The sequence below is a fragment of the Strix aluco genome, chromosome 3, assembly GCF_031877795.1.
Source record: "Strix aluco isolate bStrAlu1 chromosome 3, bStrAlu1.hap1, whole genome shotgun sequence".
Taxonomy (NCBI): domain Eukaryota; kingdom Metazoa; phylum Chordata; class Aves; order Strigiformes; family Strigidae; genus Strix; species Strix aluco.
The window spans coordinates 53,249,178-53,276,773 of record NC_133933.1 but is presented as its reverse complement, the minus strand read 5'-3'; the positions used below and the strand labels follow the sequence as shown (position 1 = coordinate 53,276,773).

Here is a 27,596-nt window from a genome sequence, read left to right as displayed (position 1 = left end):
GTTTATTTATGAAGCAGTAATAAAATGGATGTAGTGTAAATGAAGAACAGAGATGACAAAATTAACAATGAAACACTGAAGTGCAAAGAACCTGTTAATTGTATTAGATATGCTGTTGGTACCTCAAAAGTGTTGGTACATTATGCATTGTGATAAGATACTTATGCTCAAATAAGTATTACATTGTTTCAAGGAAGCATCAAAAAAAGAGTATCCATACAGCTCATAGTGTTTAAGAAAATTATCTAAGAGACAAAGAAACTGCAACTTTCAAATTGGGGCAAATTTCCAAGGAGAAAAAAGGGGATATAAACACAGCCTGACTGTAATTTTCTGTACTCTCCCTCATGATCTTTTGCTTGTTAATGAAGTAAAAACATAATCCAGTTCTGTGACATTATACAGGCCTTATTTTAGCAGCTGTATCAAAATAATTTTAGGATGACAATTATTATTTGTTAGTTTAAATTATTAAAAAAATGTGGAAGAAATATTCTGAAAAGGGTGGTGATGGTTAACAAGTCTACTACATTCTGAGTATCTGTGGTAGTAGAAGAAAGCTAGTTCAAAACAATCCATCCATCCATAAATTAATAAACAACATCTCAGCACTTTACAGTAAAGAACTTCTTCCATTCATCAGCGAAAAGCTGCTTCTCCTGGCAGCTGAACAGTTAAAGGAACTGACGCAGAACCTTTCAAAAGAATGAGGTAGAAGAGAATTTCATCATCTATATTTTGTCTTCTCATACATATTTGAAAGGTTTACTTAGCACAGAACATTAGTCTGAAATGTACAAAGAGAGGAAATCATAGCAGAAAAATATGGGTGTTTGGTTCATTTAAAATAAGGGTATGAATGTTCATTATTATGCTTGCTAATTCTAGTAGCATAAGTATGAAAACCAAGAAATATTTACCTTCTTTTTAGAACCTCTCTACAGTTGGCACTTCAAATTCACTTCCTTTTCTCTTTTCAGCTGAAATACTTATGTTAGCCAAATACCATATTCCTCAGTGTTTACTCGGCACTCTGCTAGCATAGAACTTTTCAAGGAGATTGTTCCCCAAGAAAACGTGTTTTTCAAAATAAATAGCAAAAGTGCTACTGCTTTATTCTAAGTGCATCCTAAGTAGAGTAGAGATATAAAAGTGAAAGTCCCACTGCATATTCCACTGACAGAGATCTCTGAACTCTTGGATGAAGAGCATGGAAAACAAATATGAAAGCCAGACATGGATGCTGTCATTTCCCAACAGCAAAGCACCAGGCTCCAAAGCACTTGGTTCCTTGTAGAGGAAGAGTATAGCAATTCCAGAAATAAGAGCTTACTCTGCAAATGAAGAAAACTAGGTTGGCAGAAAAAAAAAGAAAAAAAAAAAAAAGAGAGAACCATGCAAATCTCTCAGCTACTACTCAGTCCTATAAAACTGGCAAGAGAAAGAGCTCTGTTGGGACTTCTCATCACCCGGCAGGGCTTGGCTTTGCTATGGGAAGTGGGATCAAGTCCATGAAGCTTGGAAGTAAAATTAAGCAGCTTATGAAACCCCACAAAATTCAACAACAGAAAGAAAGAGCATCTCAGGAGAGATCATTTTCTTTTATGTTAAAAGCAAAAAATCCACAACTTGGCTGGCTACTAACTCTGTTTAGAAAACAGTCTACCTAAGCAATACTTCCAGCTCTGCGTAGTTGTAGTATTATGTATTTTTTCCATAAATAACATCTTTCACACAAATGAATCTTATAGCACACTTCAATCAAATTTTATTCATTGTATGTTCTCTCTCTGATAGCCTAGATCCCCAGCTGCAGTACATCAGTGTCACCCTTTTGATTTATACAAACTAAAGATTGCATGTATGTGAACATTTCCACTGCAGCTGCTGCACTGCCATTTCTGAAGTGGAAAATTGTAGTGTTCAGTCATCTCCTGAACTGCTCAGATCAGTAACTGAAAAAACGTTGTATCAAAATGAGGCCATAAAGAGAACTCAGGGAATAAACAAGTCAAACCACATCATTATGTGCATGAACAATCTAGACATCAAGCCACGTGCTTAATTTTACACAATACAAGTTAGCTTCTAAAAAAAAGACGACCAATGTATACAAGTTATGGAAAAACAGTTCTGCCCAGGTTAGCCTGTGGAAAACAACCTATCCTAAGTTTGGATACAGCTAAGAAAGGTAGGGATGCACTGATTACCACATAGCATTCTTTCCCTGAGATTAGAAAACACTGATTCATCTTCCATCACTATGACTGCAGTACTGTTTTACTTAAGAGCAGTAATGGGATCATGAAGCAAATCCTCCCATCATCCACACTAACTCATGTTGCTTTGGATCACTTAACAATTTTGGTGCATGTATACTGTATTCCTTCAGAGAAAACTAGACTGTAATCTCTTCTCCAGCTGTACACAAAACATATTTCAATCCCCAAGGGGAACATAAGCATTTGAACAAGTGTCCGGTTCTTTGGACCACACTGAGACTACAGATTTCCTTTGATAATTGTCTTGAACTGCATAAAGAGAAACATAAAGCCAAAAGAGCCACCACTGAAAAGTTTTGATTGTAGTTTCTTTTGCAAAGATCTAGCTGTAATAATCCGTTATTAACACTACCTGAGAAAGTGTCTAGAAATATTAATTCAGTAGGAGGACAGAATCTTTTACAATGGTGTCTGACATTAGGCCCAAAAGTAAGAGCTGTTAAATAGTGCAACATCTGCAAGACCATTTTTCATGGCCATCCTCTTAAACTAATATGAATTAGGCCTTCTTGCACTCATTTTATCTCCTATCTGTAATAACCAATTAGATTCCTGGAAGTTTACTCAGCAAATATTTAATGTTATTGGTCATCATCAAACAGATCAAACAGTTACATTAACCTTGTACACCAGGTGAGCAACATGCTTGAAAAGCTTGTCATCCGTTCTGATCGTTAATACCTCAAACCCTTAACAGCTTCTCCATACATCACAAGCCCAGGGTCAGGGAGTTAATAACATGTATTATCAGTATTCTTAAAGACGCAATTGAGAGAGAAGAAAAGCATAGTAATGGAAAGTGACGGAAGGAGCTAATGTTCTAATAAATGAAATTGAGGGTGAAGCAGACTATGGGAGAATAACAGAAGCTATTTAAGTACATCAGAACTAGCACTGCTGGGATCCATAACAAATATTTTATCTATGTGAACCTGAATAACAAAACAAAATAGATGAGTTAAAGGTATGGGGAAGCGGATGGAGAAGTAAACTTTGGAGTAGATTGAAAAGGCTGCAGTTACACATGTTTGGAGACATATTCTGATTCCTTATTTTTACACAAGCAGCTATTAATTAAAACATAAATTTCTGAATTCATAGGAATAGCTGGTCAGTTTTTCTGCTTCTGGGGCTCATATCCTGTAGTAGTATCTCTGTAGGCTCTCCTATATTTTTCATATGGCATTGTGTTTTATCATCCAGTTTTTAAAGTCTTCCACCCCACCTCCTCATTTAAGGTATTAAGTGATCATGGGAAAGTGGTCGGAATTTTTCCAAGGAAAGTGTGAAGTTTATTTCTTTAATAAAACAAAGTAAGAAAAGCTAAGCGCTTTCCACTGTCTCTTTCTCCCATATCATGCCACTTGCTTTTGAACTTTATTTTCTTTTCACACATTGCCATACATCAATAGGTCCCCAAAAAATGGCTTAGCTCCAAGTGATTCATGAAACTTGAGTTTTTTGCAAGCAAGAAAATAATATATGGGTTGTCTCCACTATAAATAAAAAAGCAGTTTTGAGAACAGACAGACAGAAATAACTGATACACATGTAGATGCAAGAAGCACATTCATTCTTAGTGTTTGAAAGAATTAAATACATACTTAAAAGCTTCTCTACATTTGAGATTAAATTCTGTGAGTCTGCATAACTTGGTGTCTTGAGTTTGGCTTGGACCAAAACTACTCTATGTACTTCCACATGCTGTAGAAGGCAACAGTAATCAGTTAATAGAAAGAGGATCCTAAATCAATAGTTCCACATAAAAACACAAGCAAACTCTCAGACTGTCAGAAGTACATACTGTGCTATCATTTCTCACCATACTACCAACTCCAGTACAACAAACACAAAAAGGAACCAAACCAAAAAGCCCTTCACCACTACTAGCAAAACTTGTAGCAGGGCTAGTTGCTTCCCAGGTAAATATTAACAACCACATACAGAAGGGATCAATCATGAACTAAGCAAGATTCACCAAGTTAGTTTTACACTTTGGATAAGACTAAATAGACTAATACTTTGGGTTTTGGTTTTTTCCTTTTATATGTTTAAGCTCTCCTGACAAGTCTAGAAAGGGCCGTGATTAATAGCCATTTTCTGATGGATTAGTGGTTACCAGAAACAAAGTCCTTGAGTCAGATGATTCAGCAACCTGCATGAGTCATTGCAAATTATTCACACATACAAGATCAATGCTTTTTTTAATTACTGCTCTTAACTTTTTCAATAAGACATATTATAATTGATATCATATTTAGATAGCAATTCTTTCCAATTAAATAGAACCCTTTAATTATCTTTAAGCACAAGGTTTATTTTCATCTAGCACAATATATTAAAGCTCAAACAATCACAAGTCCAGAAGGAGGCCATGAAAACCACAATAAAGTGAAAAAAACATCCAATTAACAAAAATATCTAGGCAAGACTTTCAGGAGTTCCCATTATCACTTGTCAGGGCTGTTGTGAACAATGATGTATCAATTTGTTTCAGCATTAATGCTAGGGTTGCCCCCTTACTAAAACCAGCTAAACCATTCATGACTACCCTCACTGTTGACGAGGTAGTCAGGTGGATTTAACAGCACACCATCTGTCTGAACAAGTTGTGGTGGTAATGCTGCTAAAGCTTAGAAGGAGCTATTTGCACAGAAGTCAGTGCTGCAAAGAGTAAATAAAAGCTTATGAAGCCAAACTGTAAACAAAGCTGATTTTCAATTAAATTGTATTCCTAATGAAGCATGTGATATCTCAAAATGTAAAAACACTTTCCCCATATCTACCTCTTCTTAATTTTCCAGTGTCACAGATTCAAGACAGCTTTGAAGTATGTCTCCATCTTTTGAAAACAAAACTCAATACTAAACCTGGAGATCAGTGAAGAAAAAATAACATATGCATGTAACAAGAACGAGCAACTTGTCTAGGTATAACTGAGACACCTTTTAATTCTTTGCTCTAAGATGAGGGTTTGGATTTTTCAGCTTGTTTCTCTTGAGAAATACTTGTAAGTGGCAGGGGTGGAAAAGGAAAAGAAAGGAATGAGAGGAAACCATGGTAGGTCAAATGGTCCTTTGAGTAGACAGAGCCTTGTTAATCTCTGGTAGTTTGAGTAAAGAATATTAAGCCTGAAATAAATAGCCACAACATGTGATTTGTAAAGAGAGATGATGAACATGCAGGTGTTAATTTGCTTTTTCCCAGCATGTCAGGAACTTACCTGTTTTCAATGTTTCCATTCTTGACCAAACACAATCTAAACAAAAACCCGTGTCTTAGACCATTTGGAAAAACACGTTACCATCCAATGTAAGTTTCTTGAGGAAACCAAAGGCAGAGGACAAGGAGGAAGAGAATGATATGCGCACTTCTAAATTTCAAGACACTCTTATTTTGGTCAAAGAGAAGAAAATGACGTGCAATGCAGTTTCTGAAAAGCGCTGGTGGGTTACAAGCAATGCTGCAAGGCTGAACATCATGCTTATGACTATACTCCACATACCGATTTTTGTGGATAATCCTTTGGGATGGCACTATCACACAGATTAGTGGGGGCTTAAAGGAATTAACGGATTTTATATGGTTTTGTACTCATCCTTCATTCAATTCGGTTAATGTGAAACATTATCCCGTTGCTGACCTCCAACTAACCGTCTACAGCTATGGGTCCCTTTCAGTTTGCATTTTAGTTATTTGCAAAGGTATATAAACTTTAGGTATTTTTCACTAGTAATAAAAGGTCCAAATCGGTTTCATTTGGATAGTCTCCTCAAATAGGCAGACTCAGTTATTTTATCTTATCATATATTGTTACTATAATACAGTTTACACAAAATAAACTTCATGCCAGAATTATAAGTTATTTCAAATTACACCAGTCTCAATCTAACAGCACCCTGCAGACTATAAACTTCATCACAAGCACTTTTCCCACATCTATAACATTACTTTATCTTGAGTTACACAGTGTCTTTTTTTTTTTTTTTCATTCACAAGCCTTTCACTGGGAACGTAAGAGGAAAATTAAAAAAGTCACTCATCTGTAAATGCTGGTTCTCAAATCGGCTTGTAGGATTCCAGACTAAACTTCTTAATTAAAATGTACACTATAGATCCTTCTACAGTGACGCAGGTTGGGAGGAGTTGTAAAGCAATAGAAAGCAAAAGCATTAGCTTCCCTTCTTCTCTGTTTGCATCCTGTCTGGGCATCTGCCCCAAGAAAGGAGGGCTCAGTCAGAAGGCTGCACAGTGACCACCTGAGCCAGCTCCTTACAACATCTTACAAGATGCTCCCTCCTACCTTCCTTTTCACTTTCCCCAAAATAGACATCCATCCCCTCTTGAGACACCCTGCTTTCTTTTTCCAGCTCAGTTTTCTGAAGAAGGGTGCTGACAGCTCTCCTTTTGACCTTTTCTTCCCACTCCCACGTCTCTTTGAACAGACACTTAGTGTCAGTCACCCCTGTCTCTGATGGTTCTTCTGCCTTGTTCTCACTATCTTCTCCTACTTCTTTCTGACAGCCTTTAAATTAATTTCTGTAAACTCTAGCTGTTTCTGTGAGAGGTACTGCTTACCAGCAAGCCCGGGTGGGAAGGTTTCTCCTTCTCACTCTCTTGGCAAGCATGCAAGAGGGTCATTATCTAGGTTTGAGGAGGCCAGTTTACTCAGCTGCATCAGGTCTTGGTGCCCCACGCTGCCATGGAAACAATGGATAAAACCAGGACTTGGGCATATTTTATTCAGTGGGCTGTTTGTGTTTTGCATCTTTTCTGTCCATGAGGCTGGTCACTAATAAAACCTTGCTAGCTTCAATGCTGTTTGAGGGGAACATCTGTTACTCTTTTTCAACCTCTCTCCTAAAGATAGGCATCGAACTGCAGAGCAGCTTTTGTATTCACATACGTGCACACACAGAGCATACTGAGAAACTACTATTCATTACTGCTAATACTGAATAAGTGGTTGGATCAGATGTTAACAGGTAAACAAGAGATTACTTTTTTCCCCAGCATACCAGAAACAGCATGCTGCTTCAGACCCCAGAACTACATCTGCCCTGATCAGAACCAGAAACCAGCATGCTGAAATCTAATGAGAAAGCTGGTAAAATACTCCTGACACGTTGCTGCCAAATGAGGAGCTTGTGTAAAGTTTCCATCAGGGACTATGACTATACATTTGCTTTCTTCTTTTCTCTATGGTAACTCTAAATTGAGATTTTATTACCATACTGAATCTATATTCTCCTGACACAAGATGTTGAGAGTATAAAAACTGATTGTTTGTAACAATTTTCTGAAAACACTAACATTCAACAACTTTAACTCGCTTTTTATTTTCCTAGTATCTGATGGAAGTGTGTCTTACGCTCCATGATCATGCAAAATTTTCATTAATATTGTGAGTAAAAGCTTTTAAGTTTTGAATGCTGAGCATGAAGTAGTGGTAAGATTTCACTTCCCATTTCTTCCTAACAGATTTGTGTACATAGCGGATCGAGGAGGAAAAACCTGGAAATGGTGTACTAATTTAACAGTGGTTTTTGTTCAAGGTCCACCAACACATACTGGTGTTACCCAATTCAGGAATCAGCTCCCCAGGCAAGTTCTTCCCCAAAATTGTTCAAAGGAGAGGGAAAAAAGTGCTGGAAGATTCTTACCCTCTTTCTTCACTTCTTAAGTAACTACATAACCTTAATAACACAGATTTGTTCCCCTTTCCTTAACCTCTCCATCCTATATTGCCACCTCTTGCCCTGCAACTTGCCCAAAATTAAATTCTAAGCTTTTCAACACAGAAACTTGATAAACACCAGCTGCACCTGTTGTGCAACAAAAAGGGCTCCCATGGCTGCAAGATCTCCTTGATTTTCAGAGCTAAACAACACATTCTGTTAAAGCCTCCAGAGATAATACCCTTGAGATGAAATTTAAGTAAGCATTCATTTTCCTTTTTATTAAAAAGCTTAAGGAAAAGCCAGAGCATCTGCAGCAGTTGCCTTAGCTGTTTCAGTCTATGTAAATGCAGCTTTATTTTCCAGACTTACAGGCTGCTTACAGTTGAGCAAGGTGAGCTGAGAAGGTGGTGGTGGTGGTTTTTTTGGTTTGTGGGGTTTTTTTTGTTGTTGTTTTTTGTTTGTTTTTTAATAACAGGGCTTTCTTTTATCCTTGAGGGAGGAGGAAAACAGTATGAATATCAGGAAGGCAGGACAGGAAGGAGAGAATAAAAGGGAACGAGATCCTATCAACAACTGGGCATTAAGAAACAGAATGATTTGCTTGCTGCATCAGCCTTCCACAGAAATCCAGTACCAGAACTACACCAAACGTGTAAGCTCATACAAAAGCTCTATTTTGAAAATCTAGATTCACTTTCCATTTCTGTGGTTTGAATGACTCACAACAATGTAAGTCTAGAGTTACAAATGCAGAGAACTTCCAACAGAATTTTAAACCAGTTTGGGATGAGAATAACTTTCATACAGAAAACACTTTTTTTATATAAGTCTATCACTTGGCTTGTAGAGGCTCATTTCAAACAACATCAAGCAATGGATTGAGAAGAGCATAAAAATGATCACTTAAAAAATAAATGTATGTTAAGATGTCTGCAGATTTTTTAGTGTAGCAGTTTTTCACAAGTGAGAAGTGTAGTGCAGCATAATAGGGAAGGGAATAAATAATCTAGCGTGGAAAAAAACCCACATTAAGGCAAGTCCAAATTCCAAAGAAAGAAGTAAAAAGCCAGAATAAAGTCCATTCATTGTTCCATTGTTATTTAACTACAAGAGTTAGAAAAGTGTGGGGAAAAAAAAGATAATCATATTGTATAATCATTTGCCTCCTGTTACAGTTTACTTCTCTGAAGGCAGAGCTGAGGAATACCTGAACCCTGAGAGCTGTGAGAAAAGCAAGAAACTTCAATAAAAAATTTTATGGTAAAAGAGGAAAAAGCTAACCACAGTTCAGGCTAAAGACATGTATTGTGTTTCTTTGACAACACTTCCACATGCCTATTGGATTCTATTATTGTAATGTAGAAAAACATCAGCAACCTATCTTAAGTCTCACTTCCTTGTGAGATGGTCACTAAAGACATATTATTTGCTCTTCCCTCAACACTGCCTATTTCCCTTTAAGTTTCAAAGATTGCATAAACACCCCTGATTTCAACACAGTAATGAAAAACTAAAAAGACACACTTGTAACCTTCTATCCCCTAATCTTAATGTGCACCCCAGCCCACAGACTTTTTGGAGATCTTACTGAGCATGACCCCATACCTACATGAAAGGGCCTTCACTGTTTGCTCTGGTAATGGTACCACTCTCACCAACCTGTGAGCAGAGCTGAAGGAAGATAATTTCCTATGGAAAATAATTCAGTTTCCAATTGGCCAGAAAGCTGTTTTTCTTTTAAGGACATGTCATGGTGGGCTGACTTCACTCTAGTCAAAGGCCGAAACAATGTAATTAAAACCAAAATTTATTAACAGGGGGGCAAAATCAGATTAAACAAAATACATGGTCTGTGCTGCAAATCTCATTTAACTATCACCAGAAATTCAGATGAGAAAAGGGGCATCCTGGACTAGAGCTAGTAAAATCAGTCTCGTGTTTCTTTTACACCCTCCACCCCAGCCTTGCCTTTTGGGGACTGTTTGTCTGACACAGGTCTTCCTAAGGAGCTTACTGTTTTCACTTGGGCCAAAGAACAATCCCATTACTTCTATTCAGACCATCACTTGAGATCTAACACGAACCTCACAGCCACAACGTATCATTCCTCACCTCTGAGGGTATCTTTTGGAAACTACTCCAGTCTTAGAAATATAGCACACAATACTTTCTTAGAAAGTACTAAATCCTGGTTTATATGCTAGGTTACAAAAGGTACCTTCAGAAACAGTTTCTAGTGTTCTTGATGGAATATTACTCTGCTTGGTACAGGAAACGAGTTAGAGATGGAATACAGACACGTCCATGGGAGAGCTGAAAATGAAGACATATCTCACAGTTACTTTTTCAGGTTAAAGTTGGCAGTGCTGAGTTGACACAACTCCTAGTAAGAAAAACGTAAGGTATCTCTACACCTACACAACTAGTGTGGATTTATTACTCTCAAGAAGTAAATATATTTCTCTCAAGAAAGAAATACATTTCCTCCAAGACAGGTAAGAAAAACACCAAGGAAGGGACAGTTATGTCTGCATGATATCTGGAAATGTACATGAAGGTACCGTACCTCCTTTGCATGACTCATACCTACCTTTATATAGTAACACCAAGAGTCATTGAGAGAAGATTGGTGCCAAGTTTGCAGTTTTTACTTCCTGAGAGTTTGAAAACTGAATACTTGCATGTTTCTCCCTTTTAAAAATAATTTCTGAAGGTCAGCAGCGACTGCTGGAAGAAGATGCTGCATCACTCTGGAAAACTACAAAAAAGATTAAATGTGTCAGTGCTAATACCTGCTAGACTCAGTGTGGCAAGCAAAACATAGAGCCGCATGTGCAGAAATATATATGGGATATACCTGCTACAGACACTCAATACCCATATTCAGGGGGGATGCAATTAAAGAAATGAAAGACAACATGAATTAAAGTGAAAAAGCAAAAGACAGAGATCACCGTTACAAAAAAAGAGAAAAAACAACTTGGCCTGAATGACATTCAGAATACTGGAGCAGCTACTAGCAGGAAGGATGACTTGTGTCTGCAGCAGAAGGTGCACAGCATGTGTGCTTTGCTGTTAGCTACAGTGCTGAATCTTGGATACAGACAAAACAAATGGGAAATCACTTTAAAACAAGGCAAAAAATGCAGGGATAATGCCAGAAGACAACTGGAGTCTTTAGCAAAGAAAGAGGTTAATGTCATTTAGGTAAAGAAAAAGAAGTTTCATTTTTCAAAACTGCATCCTTTGGATGTAATGCAAGGAGAAGGTGCAATAGACCTGACAGAAAAATCTCCATGCTCAGCCACTAGCTTTTCCTTAAGGAGAAACACATGAAAAAATTGGTAGTTTAAGATGCCTTAGACTCAGCAGGGGAATGAAGATTCTCCTTAAAGCAAAGCCCAGAGAAACAATTTTTCCAAAATAGTCTACATATTAAGACAAGCAAAAAGGTAGTTAAGGAGTCAAGTTTCACTTGTCTTTGTAGAAAGGTTTTAGTACTGAATGACAGCAAGAGAAAGTTGGTAAAATGTTTCTGTCAAATTCCAAACAAAGCAGGAATCCTACAACATCTCTGTGTCCACTGCACACCAAAAGAGTAACTATTCAGCAACAGCAACACATAGCAAGGCTGAACCTTACAACATTCAGAGGACCTGACTGAATGCATTTTGGAGGATGCTGCTTACATTGTGTTCCCAAATTTCACCTAGGGAAGACATGAAAAAATAAACAGGAGTTGAGAAAGGGAAAACTTTAAAACAACAAGAACTATTCTTTCAGTTTTTCCCCGTAAGTCTCATTTCAGAGAAGTACAACCACCACAAGCTAAAAGTTAGGGATGTTGTGGCCCAGGATACAGAAATATTAAACCAAACATTCAGAGCAAAGCTAGAAACAGCATCCAAATATCCTAATTCTTGCCTCTCATTTGGGTTTCCACAAGCCTTACAAAAAAAAAAAAAAAAAAAAAAGATGAACTTACCATTGCTTCATTGCAAGACCAGCAATTACTACTGTTTGTACATGTCAAAATTTCTGGGTAAGCACAAAGGCATCATTGGAATTTAAGGCTCTGAGCCTTCAGGTAATGTTGCCAACTACTCTGAGTAGACATAGTTACTGCTAAAAGTTCAAACAGTAGTTACACTGGACTTGCAATTTGGTAGTCATCCTGCTGCACCACAATCACAGCTAGTACTCAGATGATATATGTCGTATAATAGATATAGGAAAGCTGCATATTTTATTTTTTAATTTCTCCTGCAAACTTTATTTAGCTTACATCTAGTAATGTGTACTTAAATTTTAAGTGCAGATGTACAAGATGACTACACTTAAATACCATGCAGTAGCTGAAGTTGCTTCTCTTCTTCCTTCTCCAGTCTGTCCCAGTTTATCCAACAGGTCCTGAGAGTATCAGTATAGACTACAGCACAAACATAGGTCCATTTCTGATGGATGTACAGAACTAGGTATTATCAAAGAGATAGCTAAAGAAATACATGAACATTAAGAACAGAAAGAAAGAAGTTGAAGCCTCTATAAGAATAGTTCTGTGTCTTGTACAGTCTACTCAGGAGGCAAAAATATTGACATGCTCACATACACTGTATCAAGTACCATCAAATTCATGAAGGACTTTCTGGCATTCCACTAAAAGGATCAGGAAAGAATCTGGGCCATTAACTCATCGACAGTGACAAGTTGGGTATTGTAGTTCCGAAGCTTTTATGTCATAAAACTCATCATACACAACCACCACTGAACTGGAATAGAGACTGTAACCCTAAAGCCAAAAAAACCCCCAACCAACCACAAAACTAGCAGAGGAGGCAGTGCAAGTACAAAAGCTCAAAGACAATTGACAACTTTTATGCTGTCCTGGCATTAATGAACTTATAAAGTCTATTTTTATGTGAATTCATGATTCACTGAACTACGTTATTACCAGTTTATTGCTTTTTAAAACTGAAGATTATTTGCTAAAGATCAAAAAAAAGAAAGAGAGATTGAGTATAACAGACCAAAGCTTTGAAAGAAATATGTCAGAAAGACAGAGAGGAAATAGAACAGCAGTAAATTAAAGGGAGGAAAAAAGCTCACATTACTAACTGCTATTCAAGATATCTGTGAAGGAAATGGTGATGCTGGAATGAAATCAACTTGCTTACACAAGATACTCATGAATTGGTTTTGAAGCTGATAACTCCTTCTCCCCTCTATAATACATCATGAGTTTTGCAGTTCAGTAAAGGATAAATAATGTGAATGACAACAGCACACGAAGCACTTACAGATATATTCCCTAACAGACAGATTTCCATGCAGGGAAAAGTACCTGTTTGGAACCACTGAGCATCAAGCCATTTGGAAGAAAGCTCTAATTTTCAAAAGAAACCGGTATTTATCATCACAAGGTCTAGTTAAAACGAAGGATGTAGCATACTACCTGTGCAGAAGAACTGACTAAAGCCAACACTACAGAGTGCTGCCGGAACTCATGAAGAAATATGCACTCCCTTGAAGACATGAGCACAACTGGGCAAAAAACTGTCTGAAAAAAAATCACTCAACGGATCAGAAAGCCAAAGTCCCGTAAAAACCCCATCATCATCTTTGAATCAAAAAATCTGTATTTCCTTTAGAGAAGAGATTATATATTTCAGGAATCTTTCACATAAATATCACTTTCTGCCTCAGACTTCTCTACCAGGGGTGTAGATTTCCCAATCATTCAAAGATGACTTTACTAAGAGTTTCCAAGCTGTAATATATTTTGCTTTTTTGAGAGGCAATACAAATGTAGTATACACATTATGCTCAAATAACAGGCTATAGAAAAAAAATAAAGTGTAGGATAAGTGGGAAGATTTTATATCAATTATTTCATGCTGCCTTTGTCCCCACAAAGGCTGCTGAGCTGCTAACTCTTTGCAGACAAACTCCACTCCTATGCCACATTTCCACACCAAGCACAGAAGCCCCACAGAATATGGGGATGACTCAGACTCAGTTTCCTGAATACCAAGCCTGAGCGTTTCTCAATGCAAAGTTCCACTTCTTCACCACACTCCTGTCGACTGTCTCCTCACCACGAGTCCCTACTAGCTCTCAGTGAAGTATCAGGGGAGCAGACAGTGTGGGACTGCTCAAAGAGAATTCAGGGGTACATGAAAAGCTAGGGTGTCTACGGTGCACAGCCAAGCTACAGGAACAGCAATCCTTAATAGCATATGGATTCCTATTGCCTCTGGTCTTTTACCCATGGGAGCTACAGAGGGGGGAGGATAGCCCTTTATGCCATAGGGCGATTCTAAAAGCGCTACGACAGGGGCTGAATTAGGCCCAATGCACTGCAGGCAAAGATACCAGCTACGCTGAATTGTGTGCAGTATCCTCTGCAACAAATCAAGTCTCCAGTGTTATGTATCACATCAGCTAGTGTGGTGCAGAAGCTGCAATAGCTTGACCTGAAGATCACCACAGTTAAGAATCATTAACAGAAAGCAAACAAAAAGCTTCTCTTTGCAGAAAGCCACATATCCTCTCACAAGAAAAAACCCTAACAACCGTAGAAAGGCATGGAGAATGTAGACTCGATATGAAAGCAGTGTCAGCTGTTTTCCAGAGATACATCCAGCAACTACAGTACAGTTACACTTGACAAGTGCACTGTGTCTCAGGCACTAATAAATCACATTTTCCCATTGTTCTAACATATCAGAACAGAGTGAACTTGGGAGAAAAACATTTCTTATGCAATAGTTTCCTGAGCCCTGTACTTTCATCTGATATCACACACAGGCATTTGGAAGATCCTTTCAGAAGACAATTACATGCCCACCACAGACTCAGGGATAATTTCCTCTGATTGTGCAGCTGAGCAGACAGCACATTAGCCCTTTTCAGACTACTAATTCCTCAGCTCTTGCATGTTTTTCTTATTTGAGATTCAAAGCATATTCATAGCAGTAAGCCTCAAACAGCATCGATTTTTCTTTGAAAAGCAAATACACATCCATCTTCCTGCACCTTTGCTAGTAAAAATTAACTAGTCAGTGCCCTCGAGGGCATGTGACAGGTAGTAGAGTACAGCCATGAGCCAGCCGCTCAGGGGGCTCCTTTCTGAAACTCAGAAGAGATTTATTATTTAAAGGGCTTACGACACTCTAGCATTTGCCCAAACACAAAGAGTACAGGAACATATTTGAAGCCTCGAGATAATTCCCAAATGCCAGTGGCAAGATCCTGGAGAACAAAACACCAGCACTTGCCTCCAGACAAAAGAAAAAGGTATTTCAAGTGAGGACTTCCATGAATAGTGGCTTAACCATACAATCTCTTTAAGAGACACTGCACAATGCCAAGCGTTGTGTTAATGAAGGAGAGAAGTGTGTCAGAAAAGGAAAGGGGGGAGAGAAAGCTGTGATATACCACCATACCTCTTCCCCTGAATTTTAGTTTTTGTTTGACTGCACATTTTAAGAAAACACTGTGCAGTACAAAGATCTGCACAATACTAGAAAGCCTCATATAAGAACGAAGCCTTACGTTTTCTGCAAACTCAGCACCAGGCCCTCAGGCAGTAGTTGTTATAGCAACTAGTCTTCAGAGATCTTAGTACTGTCCTTTGCTCCAGGCGAGATGTCACCCCTGTGCAAGGATCTGGGGAGAACATTTCATATTATTCTAACAAACACCTACATAAGACATAGGTTAGTGTATATAAGCGGGCGACACCAAACACTTCTGTTCTCTTTTGTTTAATCTTACGATGGCGTTTCAAGCAGTCTTCCTCTTTTACCTACCAATTCTTTAAACAAGATAATAAATTACAAGGCATACTTAATCAACATACTAGGCTACCAATAGCAAGGAAATTCACATCAATTTTACAAAGATGAGTGTCAAAATCCCCTGTCAGTGCTTCTCCCATCTTGGAACCCTAGCCAGCATTTCCTCAGTCAGACCCTGTTTCACAGCCTTCCCAGTCCTACTGAAATTAGAGCCTGTTGGTGAAACACTGTAGACACGTAAGCTTCAGGAGACAGCTCAAGCAGTCCTTCATCCTCAGCCAGGGAGACAAAAGCACTGTCCACCGAGAGCACACCCACATCCCTGTGCAGCAAGGTCCTGCTCTCCCCAGCATCTCACCCAGCATTCCCAGGAAGATGACGGTGGGTCATGGCCAAGAGAGATGCCTTGTGGAGGGGGGCAAGGCAGGTGACAAGCCGTGCTGCAAGCAAGGAACATAGAGCAGTTGCGGCAGGCTGAAAGCAGAGATCTCCCAGTAGTGGTTACAGTTCCTGGCCAAAACAATACAACTTCTCTCAAAGCATTATCAAGGTCTGTCTCACACTTGATCAACAGCTTATTGAAACATTAAGACGTATTAGTCTCCACATAAGAAATTTCATAGGAGGTCAACAGGTACATCTAAGAGGTGGGAATTTGCCATCACAGGTCCTTCTGCATCACTGTCAGGTTTTAAGGTGGTTTTTGCTGGGTTTTTTTTTTGGGGGGGGGGTGGGGGGGTGGGTTGGAGTTTTTTTCGAGTTGGGGGTATTGTTGATTTTTGGGTTTTTTTTTTTTTTTTTACTTGTTTCTCTGTTTTTTAAAGAGCAGAAAGAAGGAAGCCTGGCAGTAAAATGCCAGTAAAGAGTGATGCATCAGCCCCATCCAGCATTTAGGCTCAGGAAAATAGAGCTGCTATTTTACTTCCTTAATTCATATCAGAAATTCAGGGAGTTTTCACATTACATATAAATCTGTTGCACATAACTACTGCTATTCCACCCAAACCTCTCATTAGGGGCATTGGGACAGTTTAAAAACAACTCATTTTTTCTCCATGTCAAGTACCGGAATAAAAAGTTTCTTGTCCATATGCATCCCTATTGTTTCTAGGCCTTGAAATCATTGCCATGTCATGCGTAGCACATGACACACCAACATAACTCCACCCAGGCAGCACTGACGCACATTCACCACCATACAACATTCTCAGATGGGGCTTAATCTTCATTTGCATCACACCTGCAGTCCACAACCCATGGATAGCACTAGCTGTCCCACTGACATAGTATGTGTAAGTAGATCTTTTTGAGTTCTGCTCACAGAATTGGGCATGGCATTGCTCAAGACATTCAAATTTGGGGGGGTGGGTTGGTGTGAAGACACAGTTCCCCAACAGCTGAATTGCATTATCCCTCAGTATTGTGGCTCCCACACCACCTCCACAAGCACCACCTTCTGTTGAATTTGCTGACATCCCCATCACAGAACTATGCTTCATTTGCTCCTATTTCTGCCAAATCGAGACTATTTAGACTGAAATTTTCTATGCCAGAAGACTGCCTCAGGCTCAATTCTTCTGCAGACTTTCAAGCTTGACTGGTTCAGCTATTTCTGAGAAGAAAGTGAGAAGAAAAATACATACGTTGCTTAGATCAAGAACAAAACCCTTCCCCAATTCCCCCAAATAAAACACTCCTTTGCAACCCTGACATCAATACAGAGGACAGAAATCTATAAAAGTCTTGTTGCTTGGGGAAAGAACAGGAAAAAAAATAAGTCTCAAAGAGCCCTAATTCCTGCCTATGTCATGCAGGCAGGTCCAAAACTTGCCTTCTGAAACTGCAGTAGGCAAGTCTCTTTAAATGACCAGGAATGACCAAGAGGCCTAGACTGCTCCTGCTTGCAACTTTTCCTTTTAAGCCCAGACAGAAATCATGTCCAGTTGTGTCTGCTTTCCTCTCTTCAGAAAACCGCTGCTTCAGGAATTAGTTTGACAGTGGTTTCTCTGTATGCAATCACTTGCTCAAAGGGGCATGCCTAGCCATTACCTGTTCTGGATTTTGAAGATCTAAATTATTATAAGTAATTACATACTTTCTAGAGTACAATTTTCAGCAAGGTTCCTTGTAAAGACATCTATGGACTTGAAGTTAAATCCTGTGTGTTCAAAAGATGAGTTATTCCTTAACACCGATTTATAGCTGGAAGACAATACAGCATTGGGGTCAACTAGGCATAAGCAAAGCAGGTGGTTGCCTAGAGAAACAGACTGGTTTATGTGGCAAAACAGTCTTTCCCCCTGCCCAATCTTGCCTATACCAGAGCCCCAGAGAGAGGCAGATGAATGTTCCTGCAAAATGCAGGGTAGGGGTCTCAGGGTAGCAGCTGGCCCCACATATGCAGAAGTGATAAACCGAGTATTCTCCAGTCTGCCTCATCCCTCAATTCCCCTGACAGCTGCAGCAGTAACACAAGCCTGGCTTTCCAGAGCTCTGCCCTGACCTGGTGTCCCAGCTCCAACCTATTCTCCTCCCCTCGTCATGTGGGGAAGATGCCTGGCTTGACTAGCCCCAGGTCTTCATACTTAGAGTCACCTCTCATCCTCATACCCAGTCAGCAGCTTTGCTGGCTCCAGACCACAACAGCTCTAGACAGCTTAACAGTCTGAGGCAGCATACGCTGAGAAAAACAGAAAGACTCACATACCCAGCTTCAACAGCATCCCTACAACTGCAAAGCTGAAATAATTTTGCTTTTCTATCCCAGTCTTCACAATAGTGAAATGAAGATTCATTAGCATTTACTTATGAGACAAAGCAATGTCAACAGTGGTCACAGTGGGCCAGCTAATGTCATATACAAAATCAGAGCCCTCATGAACCGAACACCTAGGTCTTTGCCAACTGAGCCAAGGAGGCTGGCTCCAGCTGACAACTGAGTGAACCTGTACCTTCTTTGCACCAGATATAGGAAAACCCCTCCATACATATACACACATACACCCACCCCATTAATGGGTTATTTAGAAAACAAAACACAAGAGAAACCCTACATACTCATTTAAACCAGGTCCAAAAGTGAATTCTCACGCCTTCCACACTCTCTAACATATTTGGAGAGGACTATCCCTGTCTTTCTCTAACAACATCCCAGTCATGACAGAAGCAGACTATTTGCCAGATCAGGCACATTTCTATGCCTTAACACACAGGCCCTGCAATAGTCACATAGTAATACACAAGTCAGTTAAACACCACTAAAATTCCCCGCGCTCCTGAGGGCTGACCCTGTACTGACCAATATCATCACTGAGGACAGGAACTGTGACACTGAGTATTACAGGAGGTGTGTGCATGTGTGTGCGAGATGACTTAAAAACCCTTCCATTCTGAAGGGTTCCAGCCCCCCACCCAAAATGGACAGGCAGCATCACCAAGATATAGCAGTTCCTCAACTCAACAAGCTGCCTAGATCCCTCAGAACACAATAGACAACAAGCACGCATATGACAAAGCTCATCTTATAGACATGTGTATGAAATATATTGCTTTATATAAAATAGGAAAAACCACCAGAAACATCATAAAGATCACAAGATATCTTGCCCATATGTATGGCTCACATATGTGTGAATATACAGAAAGACATCTAAGAGGTCTACACTCTCAGATTCTTTTGGTGCTACGTATCTTTTCATTCTGCTCTCCTTTGTATCAGTGACTCAGTCATATGTTCTCTACGGACAGAAACATCTATTGGCAGTGATGGGGAAAAGGCAGAGACATTCATCACAATAACAGAGCAATATTCTGCCAATACTGCAGTCATTACCAAATGATTTTTCACAACACTGAAAAAAATTAAAGAGCCTCCCCTTTTGATGACATAAAGAACATGCGCATTTCCATAAATCATACAATCAGCATTTACAGCACCAGATCCCTATAAAAGAGTGCATCAGCTGAAGTCTTAAATTGTTTTGCTTAAGTGCTTTTCTCCTATTAGCAGAGATTATATCTTGCTCTTAAACAGTGAAACTCTAAATTACTCTTTTTAATGAAAATATTTTTCTCTGCCAGAAGGCCATTCAAATCAAAATGTTTTGCACTAGCTTTTTATTCTCCTGTCAATTCAATTACTGAATTATAGTTTACTACAAGCAATAGTTTTCATATCCATTCCTTAAATCTAACAGCTTACATGATGTTGAATTTTCCATGCACACCAATTTCATAGACCATCCTAAATTCAGTGTTATTACGCTATAGGAGGAACACTTCTGCCTTTGCGTGATTGTTTCTGACAAAGCTTTCAGAAGAGACCAAGTTGCACAGATAAATGTACATGGAAGGACACACACACATTAAGCAGCTGTCCTTTCTTTGAAAAGACAACAGTTCTTTCAAAGTTCAGTAGGCAACAAGGTTGTTAAATGTACTGTTACCAACTAATTTTTGCTGGTCCTGAAAAGAAGTTCTTTTAGGAACCACCGAGTAATACTGTGAGCTTGAAACACAACATGCCAGTTTTCAGTCACTCTCCAGGGCAATCATGTTTTCAACACAGCCATTAAAGGCTTAACTCTGAAACCACCCCTCATGTACATAAAAAGCATCATTCACTTGTCTCAGAGCTGCTGGTGCCTACACAAATAGCAAGCTGAGTAACATCTGATAAGGTGTTCGACTGCTACTTCAGTACATTATATTGAGTATTGAAGCTCTGGAGGAGATGTTCACTGCAATAATCAAATTCGATGTCATTCTTCAGTAGATACTTTTTCCTGGAAAATACAGGACCATCCTGATTTACTTATTTATTTTAAGGAACTTGTCAATTTAGAGCATTCTTTCATATATAAAATTAAAAGCATGTTCTTTCAGCTACTCAGCTGCACCAACATCTACACGATATTCAGGTAGGCTAGCCATCAGGTAAATCGTTGTAAAGTTGTATTCATAAAAGTAAGAAGGGATCTATGGGTCCTTTTCAAAACTTCCCTCCAAAAAGCTATTGTTGTGACAGTGGCCACATAAGTAAAGGAAGAAATCATTAGCTGAATTCCATACCTGACTATGACAGAAGAAAGAAAAGAAAAAAAAAAAAAATCAAAAACCAGAAAATATCCATTAATTCTTCCCAGCCACAACTCAAAGACATAGTTCACCCAATTAATCTTCAGATTATTGGAGATTACATTATTTTCCTTTTTTTAACCACAACACTGCCTGCTTACATGCAACAGTCATTAAAGAGGAAAGGAAACAAAATTCTCAACACTAACTAGGCTACAGTGTAAATCTGGTAATCTGGGATCACATACGCTATTGAATCCTGTCACTTAAATCAAAGCACAAGACCAGTCCAAGTCAAGTTTCTGTCCTCATATGTTCATGCACTCACTTGAGTCCAAGCTATGCACACAGATCCACTTGTTTTGGGGTGCCCCCCCTTCCTAGCATTTAGAAAAAGGCCTCTAACAAACTGAACTAGCAGATAACTCTTAGGAGGACTGCAGATACTTTCACCAATTTTGTTCCACACATTACCACAAATAAAACCATAGTTTGTTGAAAATACTCCACTCACCTCCAGAGAAATAACATGAACCATCAACACGGTCAAGTATGTGAATCCTATTCAAAAAATCTCTGTTGTGTGGCACCATACAGAAACATCTTTTTATGAGAGAGGAAGTTGCTATGGGACTCCCAAGACTATCAATGAACTACTGCTATTTTCATGTCGAATTATGCTCATCACCTTCTTGGTTGCAGCCACCTTCACTTTATCACTCCAAAGTAGTAGCTCAATTAGATACATTTTCAGAAACTATATTGAAATAAAATCTAGCATAATTCATCTTTCTCTTGCACTTAAACCCACATTAATCAGTTGGGTGCTTTCAGTCCTACGTGCAAGAGTATAACAGAAAATCCACAGTTATTATTATATCCTAGTGGAATTATGACCGTCTGATCAGATATTGCCGGCAGTAAGGAGTATATATTCCAGCAAGAGGGAAAATTCAGTTCATAAGAAACCCCAGAAGAACAGTTCAACTGCATAACTGTGATGTCAATGTTTAAATGCTGGAAATTTACTCCAGAGTAAGAGGTACAACCAACCATCTGCATCTGTGAAGGTGCCAAAAATCAGTGAACTATGCGCCAGGTTCTCACTTGCACTGAAATGAAACTGTCTTCTCTTATACCCCTTTAAAATTTGTTTAGTCTGAGTGCAATCAAATTGAATATTTTATTTTGAAGCAGCATACTACAGACATCAATATGAAATTCCATACGTGTGAAATTATACTGCATGCAAAACTCCAATTGACTAAAACTGACAGCGCCCTGCACTAGAATTGAGATGCTCTACAGAATAAACAGACTGTGCTTCTGATCAAACACTAATAAACTGTGTGTATGAGTAGCCAAGATGAGAGGGAGGGAGAGGGAAAAAAAAAGCATATATATTTTCATATAAATGTTTATATGTTGCCAAATAGAATCCATAGATAACACAGACACTAAAGAACACTATTTCAGATAGCCAATTACCACAGCAGTCAATACCTAGCTAAATATAGTGCATAATAGAAAAATATTATCTAAGGGTAGTTTTAAGCTAAAACCCGGGTAGTTTTAAACAGAGTTCTACTTGAAAGTATAATATGGTTTTTTATGAGATGTGTCCATATCTCTACTGAATTACACGGCTATATTTGAAAACAGAGTACAAATACACAACCTACATGTAAAATATACACACATCATCTTTTAATATCAGCTTTAAATGAGCAGCAGTCAATAAGCAGCATTCTCTCTCTCACACTGCAAAAAACTTAGAGAGCACTAAAATTGCTTAACAGATTCAGAATATACAGTGCCACTGAGTCAAGAAGCAAGGTTGAAAGGCAGCATAACACAACAGGGTGACAGAACCTGTAAACTGCAGCTGTAGTCAAACCCATGTAGCATGCTGGTTGAGTACAGGTTTGATGATTTTCATCATGTCCCAAGCCACAAGCCAAGAATAACATTACATCAAGAGAACAGTTTGAGGCATCTCGGTGCAAAGAAAACACAAGGCTGACTGCACAAAAACAATGCAACTGTCAAACTTTGTCATCAACCTAATTAAAGCAAGAAAAGCAGCAAGAAAAAAAGCATTTTACCTTTTTAAGGAAAAATTTCTGTAATTTCTTGTGAGGCAGCTTTATCATCTTTTTTTCAGCATTCAGGATACAGGTCAGATACTGCAAGTACTTGAGCCATTCTGCAGGGGTTTGACACCTTTCGTCTTCTCTACTAACTCGCTGCAGCCAGCTTAGCTTAACGCGTCACCAGACGCCAGCCCAGCAACAGATTAAAAGGCAAGAGCTAGGCTGGATCTCATCTTTGACTCAAATGAGGAAGCTATATACAGACACTCCAGCTCCAGCTGAAGCCTATAGCCGTGTTGTCAGCATAAGGAAGAGAAGAGGTATGTGGTCTGCATTTTTTCCTAGAAAACCTGCAAAGTTAAGAAAGGTGCTTATCCAGAGGCAAGAATTTACAGGAGAATGTAAGAGGTACCAAGATGCTCAGTATCTCGCTGGTCCTTTCAAATGCCATGCTACAGGAGAAACTCATTCAACCTCGAGGACTCTGGAAGCTACCCAGCATTGCCTGCTGAGTGCAGTTTGCCCCCTTGCACCTGTTAATTGTGCACATTGTATGCGACTCAGCTGAGTACAGAAAAGAGCCTGTCATTTATGTTTTCTTTAAATTGCTTGGAGACATTTCCTTTGAATAGTTTTCAGAAAAATCTCTATGAAGAAAGAGATCACACACAAAGATGTTATCTACAGATACACATGGAGGTATTTATAGCGTGTACCAATGCTGAGTTTGATTCAATGCCATAGGAACCAGAGATCATGGGTATTGCTGCTTTCCCTTTGAGAACCTGCAAGCAAAGTTCAGCTCCAGATTTGGAAGGAAGGCGCTCAACAGCACAACAGTGATGCTGCATCTCCTGGGCCACTGATGTCCTAAACCAGCAAGGTGCTGTAGGACAACCTGTTCTGGAACAGTGTGCACTCCCAATTATGCCAATGGGATAATTCCTATATTTAAGAATGGCACACACACTGCAGCAGCTAGTTGAATCAGTTTCAAAACACTTCATGATCAAGCTACCTCCCTGACTAGTACTGCAGTGCTTCAAGAGTCAGCGTCTGTGAGGCTACACAGAAATGTATTATGAGGAGAATTTCTTCAAAACACTGTCAGTCACTCCCAAATCTCCATCTCTTGTTTTAATACTACAAATATTATTTCACACAAGCTGCAGATGAAAAAGAAACCCCAAACTCAAACCTGTAATAGTCCACCTCTGTCATGTTTCTGCTGTTTGCTTCATTTTCTTACCACAAGAGCTGTATTTGTTCCTCTGCCTTCTTGGTGTCCTGTTCTTCAGGAGCTCATGTACCACAAACTCTCAAATGTCACTGCAAAGTTCCACTCCTATGGAGGCATACATACTTAACCTCCAGTAAGCGGCAAGGTCTAAGGTGAGCCATGGAAACTGGAGTTTTGAAGTTAGCTGCAGAGTTTTGTATTTAAGGGAGGGCCAAATATGACAGGCAAATCACAGCTGCAGCAAAGCACAGAACCATACTCTGAGAACTGATGCCACTGTGCACCAATAAGAAATTCCAAGTCCTACCAAAAAGGCACACTGACAACGTCACAGAAGAGAAGTGTCAGAGTATTGGTCATGAGAAAAACACAGGCCCAGGCAGCCACTGAGATAAACCAAAGCTGAAGGTAAGCAGTAGACCTGGTAAAAGCATTTAGAAGATCTTCCGGCCATCAGGTGTTCAGCCTGATGGTGGAGAATTGCTGACAAGTTTTCTGAGAAGCATCCTATACCAGAAAGGTATCTGTCTAGAAAATGCCAAGAATATGATTCCAAGTCCCATTTCAAGAAATGGTTCCCAAACTGGCAACTGGGGAATGTGAGCAGCAAGACAGGGGCTATTTCTTTGGTTTTATTTCTTTTATGCTTGAAGCCTTTGGGTGCAATTTTGATAAAAGACAAGAACATTTCTTAGAAAAGTCTCACTGTGCAAGGTGGAAAAGAATCCAAGATACCTGTAAAAACAGGATGGTGAAAACACCATAAAAGCCACCTGCACACATACAGCAGGAATATAAATCGCAACCCTACTATCTTCCTCAATAGTTTCTGCTATAAAAGGGAAAGCTTCTTTTTTCCTAACTTGGAACTGTTCAAGTTACATGGTTTAAAAACCCTGCAATTTTGGAGTATGCATTACCAAGAAGCATATTACTTTTAAATTAAAATTCACAATTCTTACTCCAGTTCACCAGGATTTGCACCACTTCTTAGCATCTCAACTTCTAGCTATGAGCTTACCAGAGTCTAACAGCATTGACTTAGTGTTTCAGTTCTCCAGACTGTAATTATTTGGCTGCATTTCTATTTCTGCTCTCACATCCATAAAGGATGCAAAGTTCTCCTCAATATATGCAAATCAAAATACTTTGAAGAGACTCTTAAAAAAAAATTCAAAATACTTCCTTCCTTTGACATAACATACCATCATCCCAGTCTTTAGCTTCACCTAGTTCTTCAAAGTGTTATCTCAAGCTAAACAATTAGATTTAAGCTGGAAGTACCATAAAGACATTCTTTTATGCCTTCTAACACATAACCCATTTTTGGAAAATAGCTGCATTACAGGTAAAGGTAGACTTTCAGCTATAATTCTGAATTTCTGGGCTTTTCTTTTTTTAAAATCAAGAAAAACATTGAGGAATTAAGACATACCTTAGCATTATTTTTAGGTATTTATGTGTGTCTGAATACATTCGGAATTCTGTCATCATTACTATGGTAGATAATTGCTTTTTGTTAAATGTGGCAGATGTAACACGTACAGTTTCTGCTTATTCACAGTTCTTTCAGCTAAATGCAACATTTACAAAAAAACAAGTTCTCCAAACTCCACATGCATAACATATTTACATCCAGGTACTGCTACTCGCCCTTTTCAAGTCTACGTGCTCTTTTATGCTACATGAGATTTGCTTGGACAATTTAAATCAAAGATGCTTCATCCATCAATGAACGCTTACCTGCTCTTTCTGACCTAACCAACAGAAGAAACACCACATTTTTTTTTTAAATGAAGTATTTTCTGTTTTATGAACTACACAGTTCTTAGCAGGCCTGCTCCCATCTAATACTAACTCTCATGGGAAAGATGGCATTAGCATCCCAAGACAAGCTAGCTAGCCAAGACTGAAGAAGGAACAATGTATTCCATGGCTGTATTTAGTTTTGCATATATAACATCTGTTACAGTGGTTTATATTAAAGACAAATATAGCTCACGTTTTTCTTTAAGTACAGTGTTACTCTTCGCTATAACCAATATTAAAGAGTACCATACAAAGGTAGGTGGTATCACAGATACCCTTTTCTACACCTATTTAAGTTACCTTTCTTGGTAAGTCATACCTGAAAAGATAAAACACCTTCCTGCTTTAATTCACACAGGTAAGACAGAAGTGTAAGAGGAAGCACAATTTGAAAAAAATAATGTTAAACTGTTTTATCAGTAATTCTAACCAAATATCGGTCCCTGTAGCTGACAGTTCTCCATTTTACCTTCTGTTTTGATTTACAAATTCACAAACTTACAAAATGCCAGAAGAATTGCTAAAACAAGCCAGTTTCTTCCCTGGTTAGTTGACCCCTTGAAAAAATTAGTCAATAAATTAGTAAATATCAGATCAAATCCACCAGTATTAGTTTGTGCTTAGGCAAGGGACTCTGAAATAATTTCTCAAGATTAAGTTGGACACCCTAAACAATAAACGTTACCTTTAAGAGCAACAGCTTCGAACACGCAACTCATGGTAACCCTAACGCTGAACTTCTCTACTGAGAACATATGCTCAGGCCCCAGTTCTCAAAGGGAAGGCCCACCGGCTCCACTGTTAGTCACAAGGCTTCCCATCCAACACACAGAAGCCCGGTTCCTGACACATGGCCCTTATGAGCAAGGAGAAGAATTTTCCCCAATGTCCGACCACTGGACCAAGCCATGACAGCAACAATAAAACCAGTAGCTTTAGGACTCAAGTTCCGTTTCTTACAACCCTACCAGCAAACCCATAGCAAGGTCATCATGGCAGCTACCAACACTCACACTGCCGTTGGGGTCCAAAGGTCTTTGCTCATGGTGCTATTGATCTGCATACTCAAAAAAACAAAACTGAAGTTTTTGTCAAGTTCTCCCCCTCAGTTACTTGAGGTCAACACACAGAGGAGTGAATTCTTTCCTTTACGGTACAAAAAAAGATTTCTCTTGTACTCCAGATAACTTCCTAGTGCAAATCTATTCAAGATAACGGGGGCTACACAGCAAATAAACTGATATTGCTCTCTTACAGATCATTAATAACTTTGATCAAGAAAGATTCCAGCATGACTATCTGTTTCAAGCTATGTTTAGGAACAGGTACTTAAAAAAAGATGCAAACTGAGTATATTTGATCAAAAAGCTTGGATTGCAGAAGACTTTCTTCTCTCCCCTCCCACTCAAAAGGCTAGTGGTATGAAACATCTTTTTCTTTTCTTCTTCTGTCCTCATACACCAATTCCAGTTCCTTGAGAGCCACCTTGAGAGACAAATGAGGAAGCAGAACACAGGGCATATTGCCTGTTTTCTGGATAGCACTAAATACATGGTAGCAAAATCAGAAGCATTGACCTTGGAAAAGAGAACTCCACTCCTCTTCCAAAATAAACA

General features: G+C 39.0%; 1 protein-coding gene across 4 annotated transcripts in view; it reads right to left on the bottom strand.

Annotated features, from left to right (window-relative positions):
* Positions 1-27,596, bottom strand: part of RPS6KA2 (ribosomal protein S6 kinase A2) — a 310,220-nt gene that overhangs the window by 252,694 nt on the left and 29,930 nt on the right. Inside the window, exon 1 of one of the 4 annotated variants that reach the window (XM_074818604.1) lies at positions 22,944-23,188. The exons of 1 other annotated variant lie outside the window; for it this stretch is intronic. In XM_074818604.1, coding sequence (XP_074674705.1) covers positions 22,944-22,991 — 48 coding nt within the window. In that variant the 5' untranslated portion in view covers positions 22,992-23,188. Of the gene's footprint in view, positions 1-10,553; positions 10,611-21,352; positions 21,651-22,943; positions 23,189-27,596 lie in introns of those variants that run through there. 2 more of the 4 variants (XM_074818605.1, XM_074818606.1) reach the window with 2 other exon arrangements.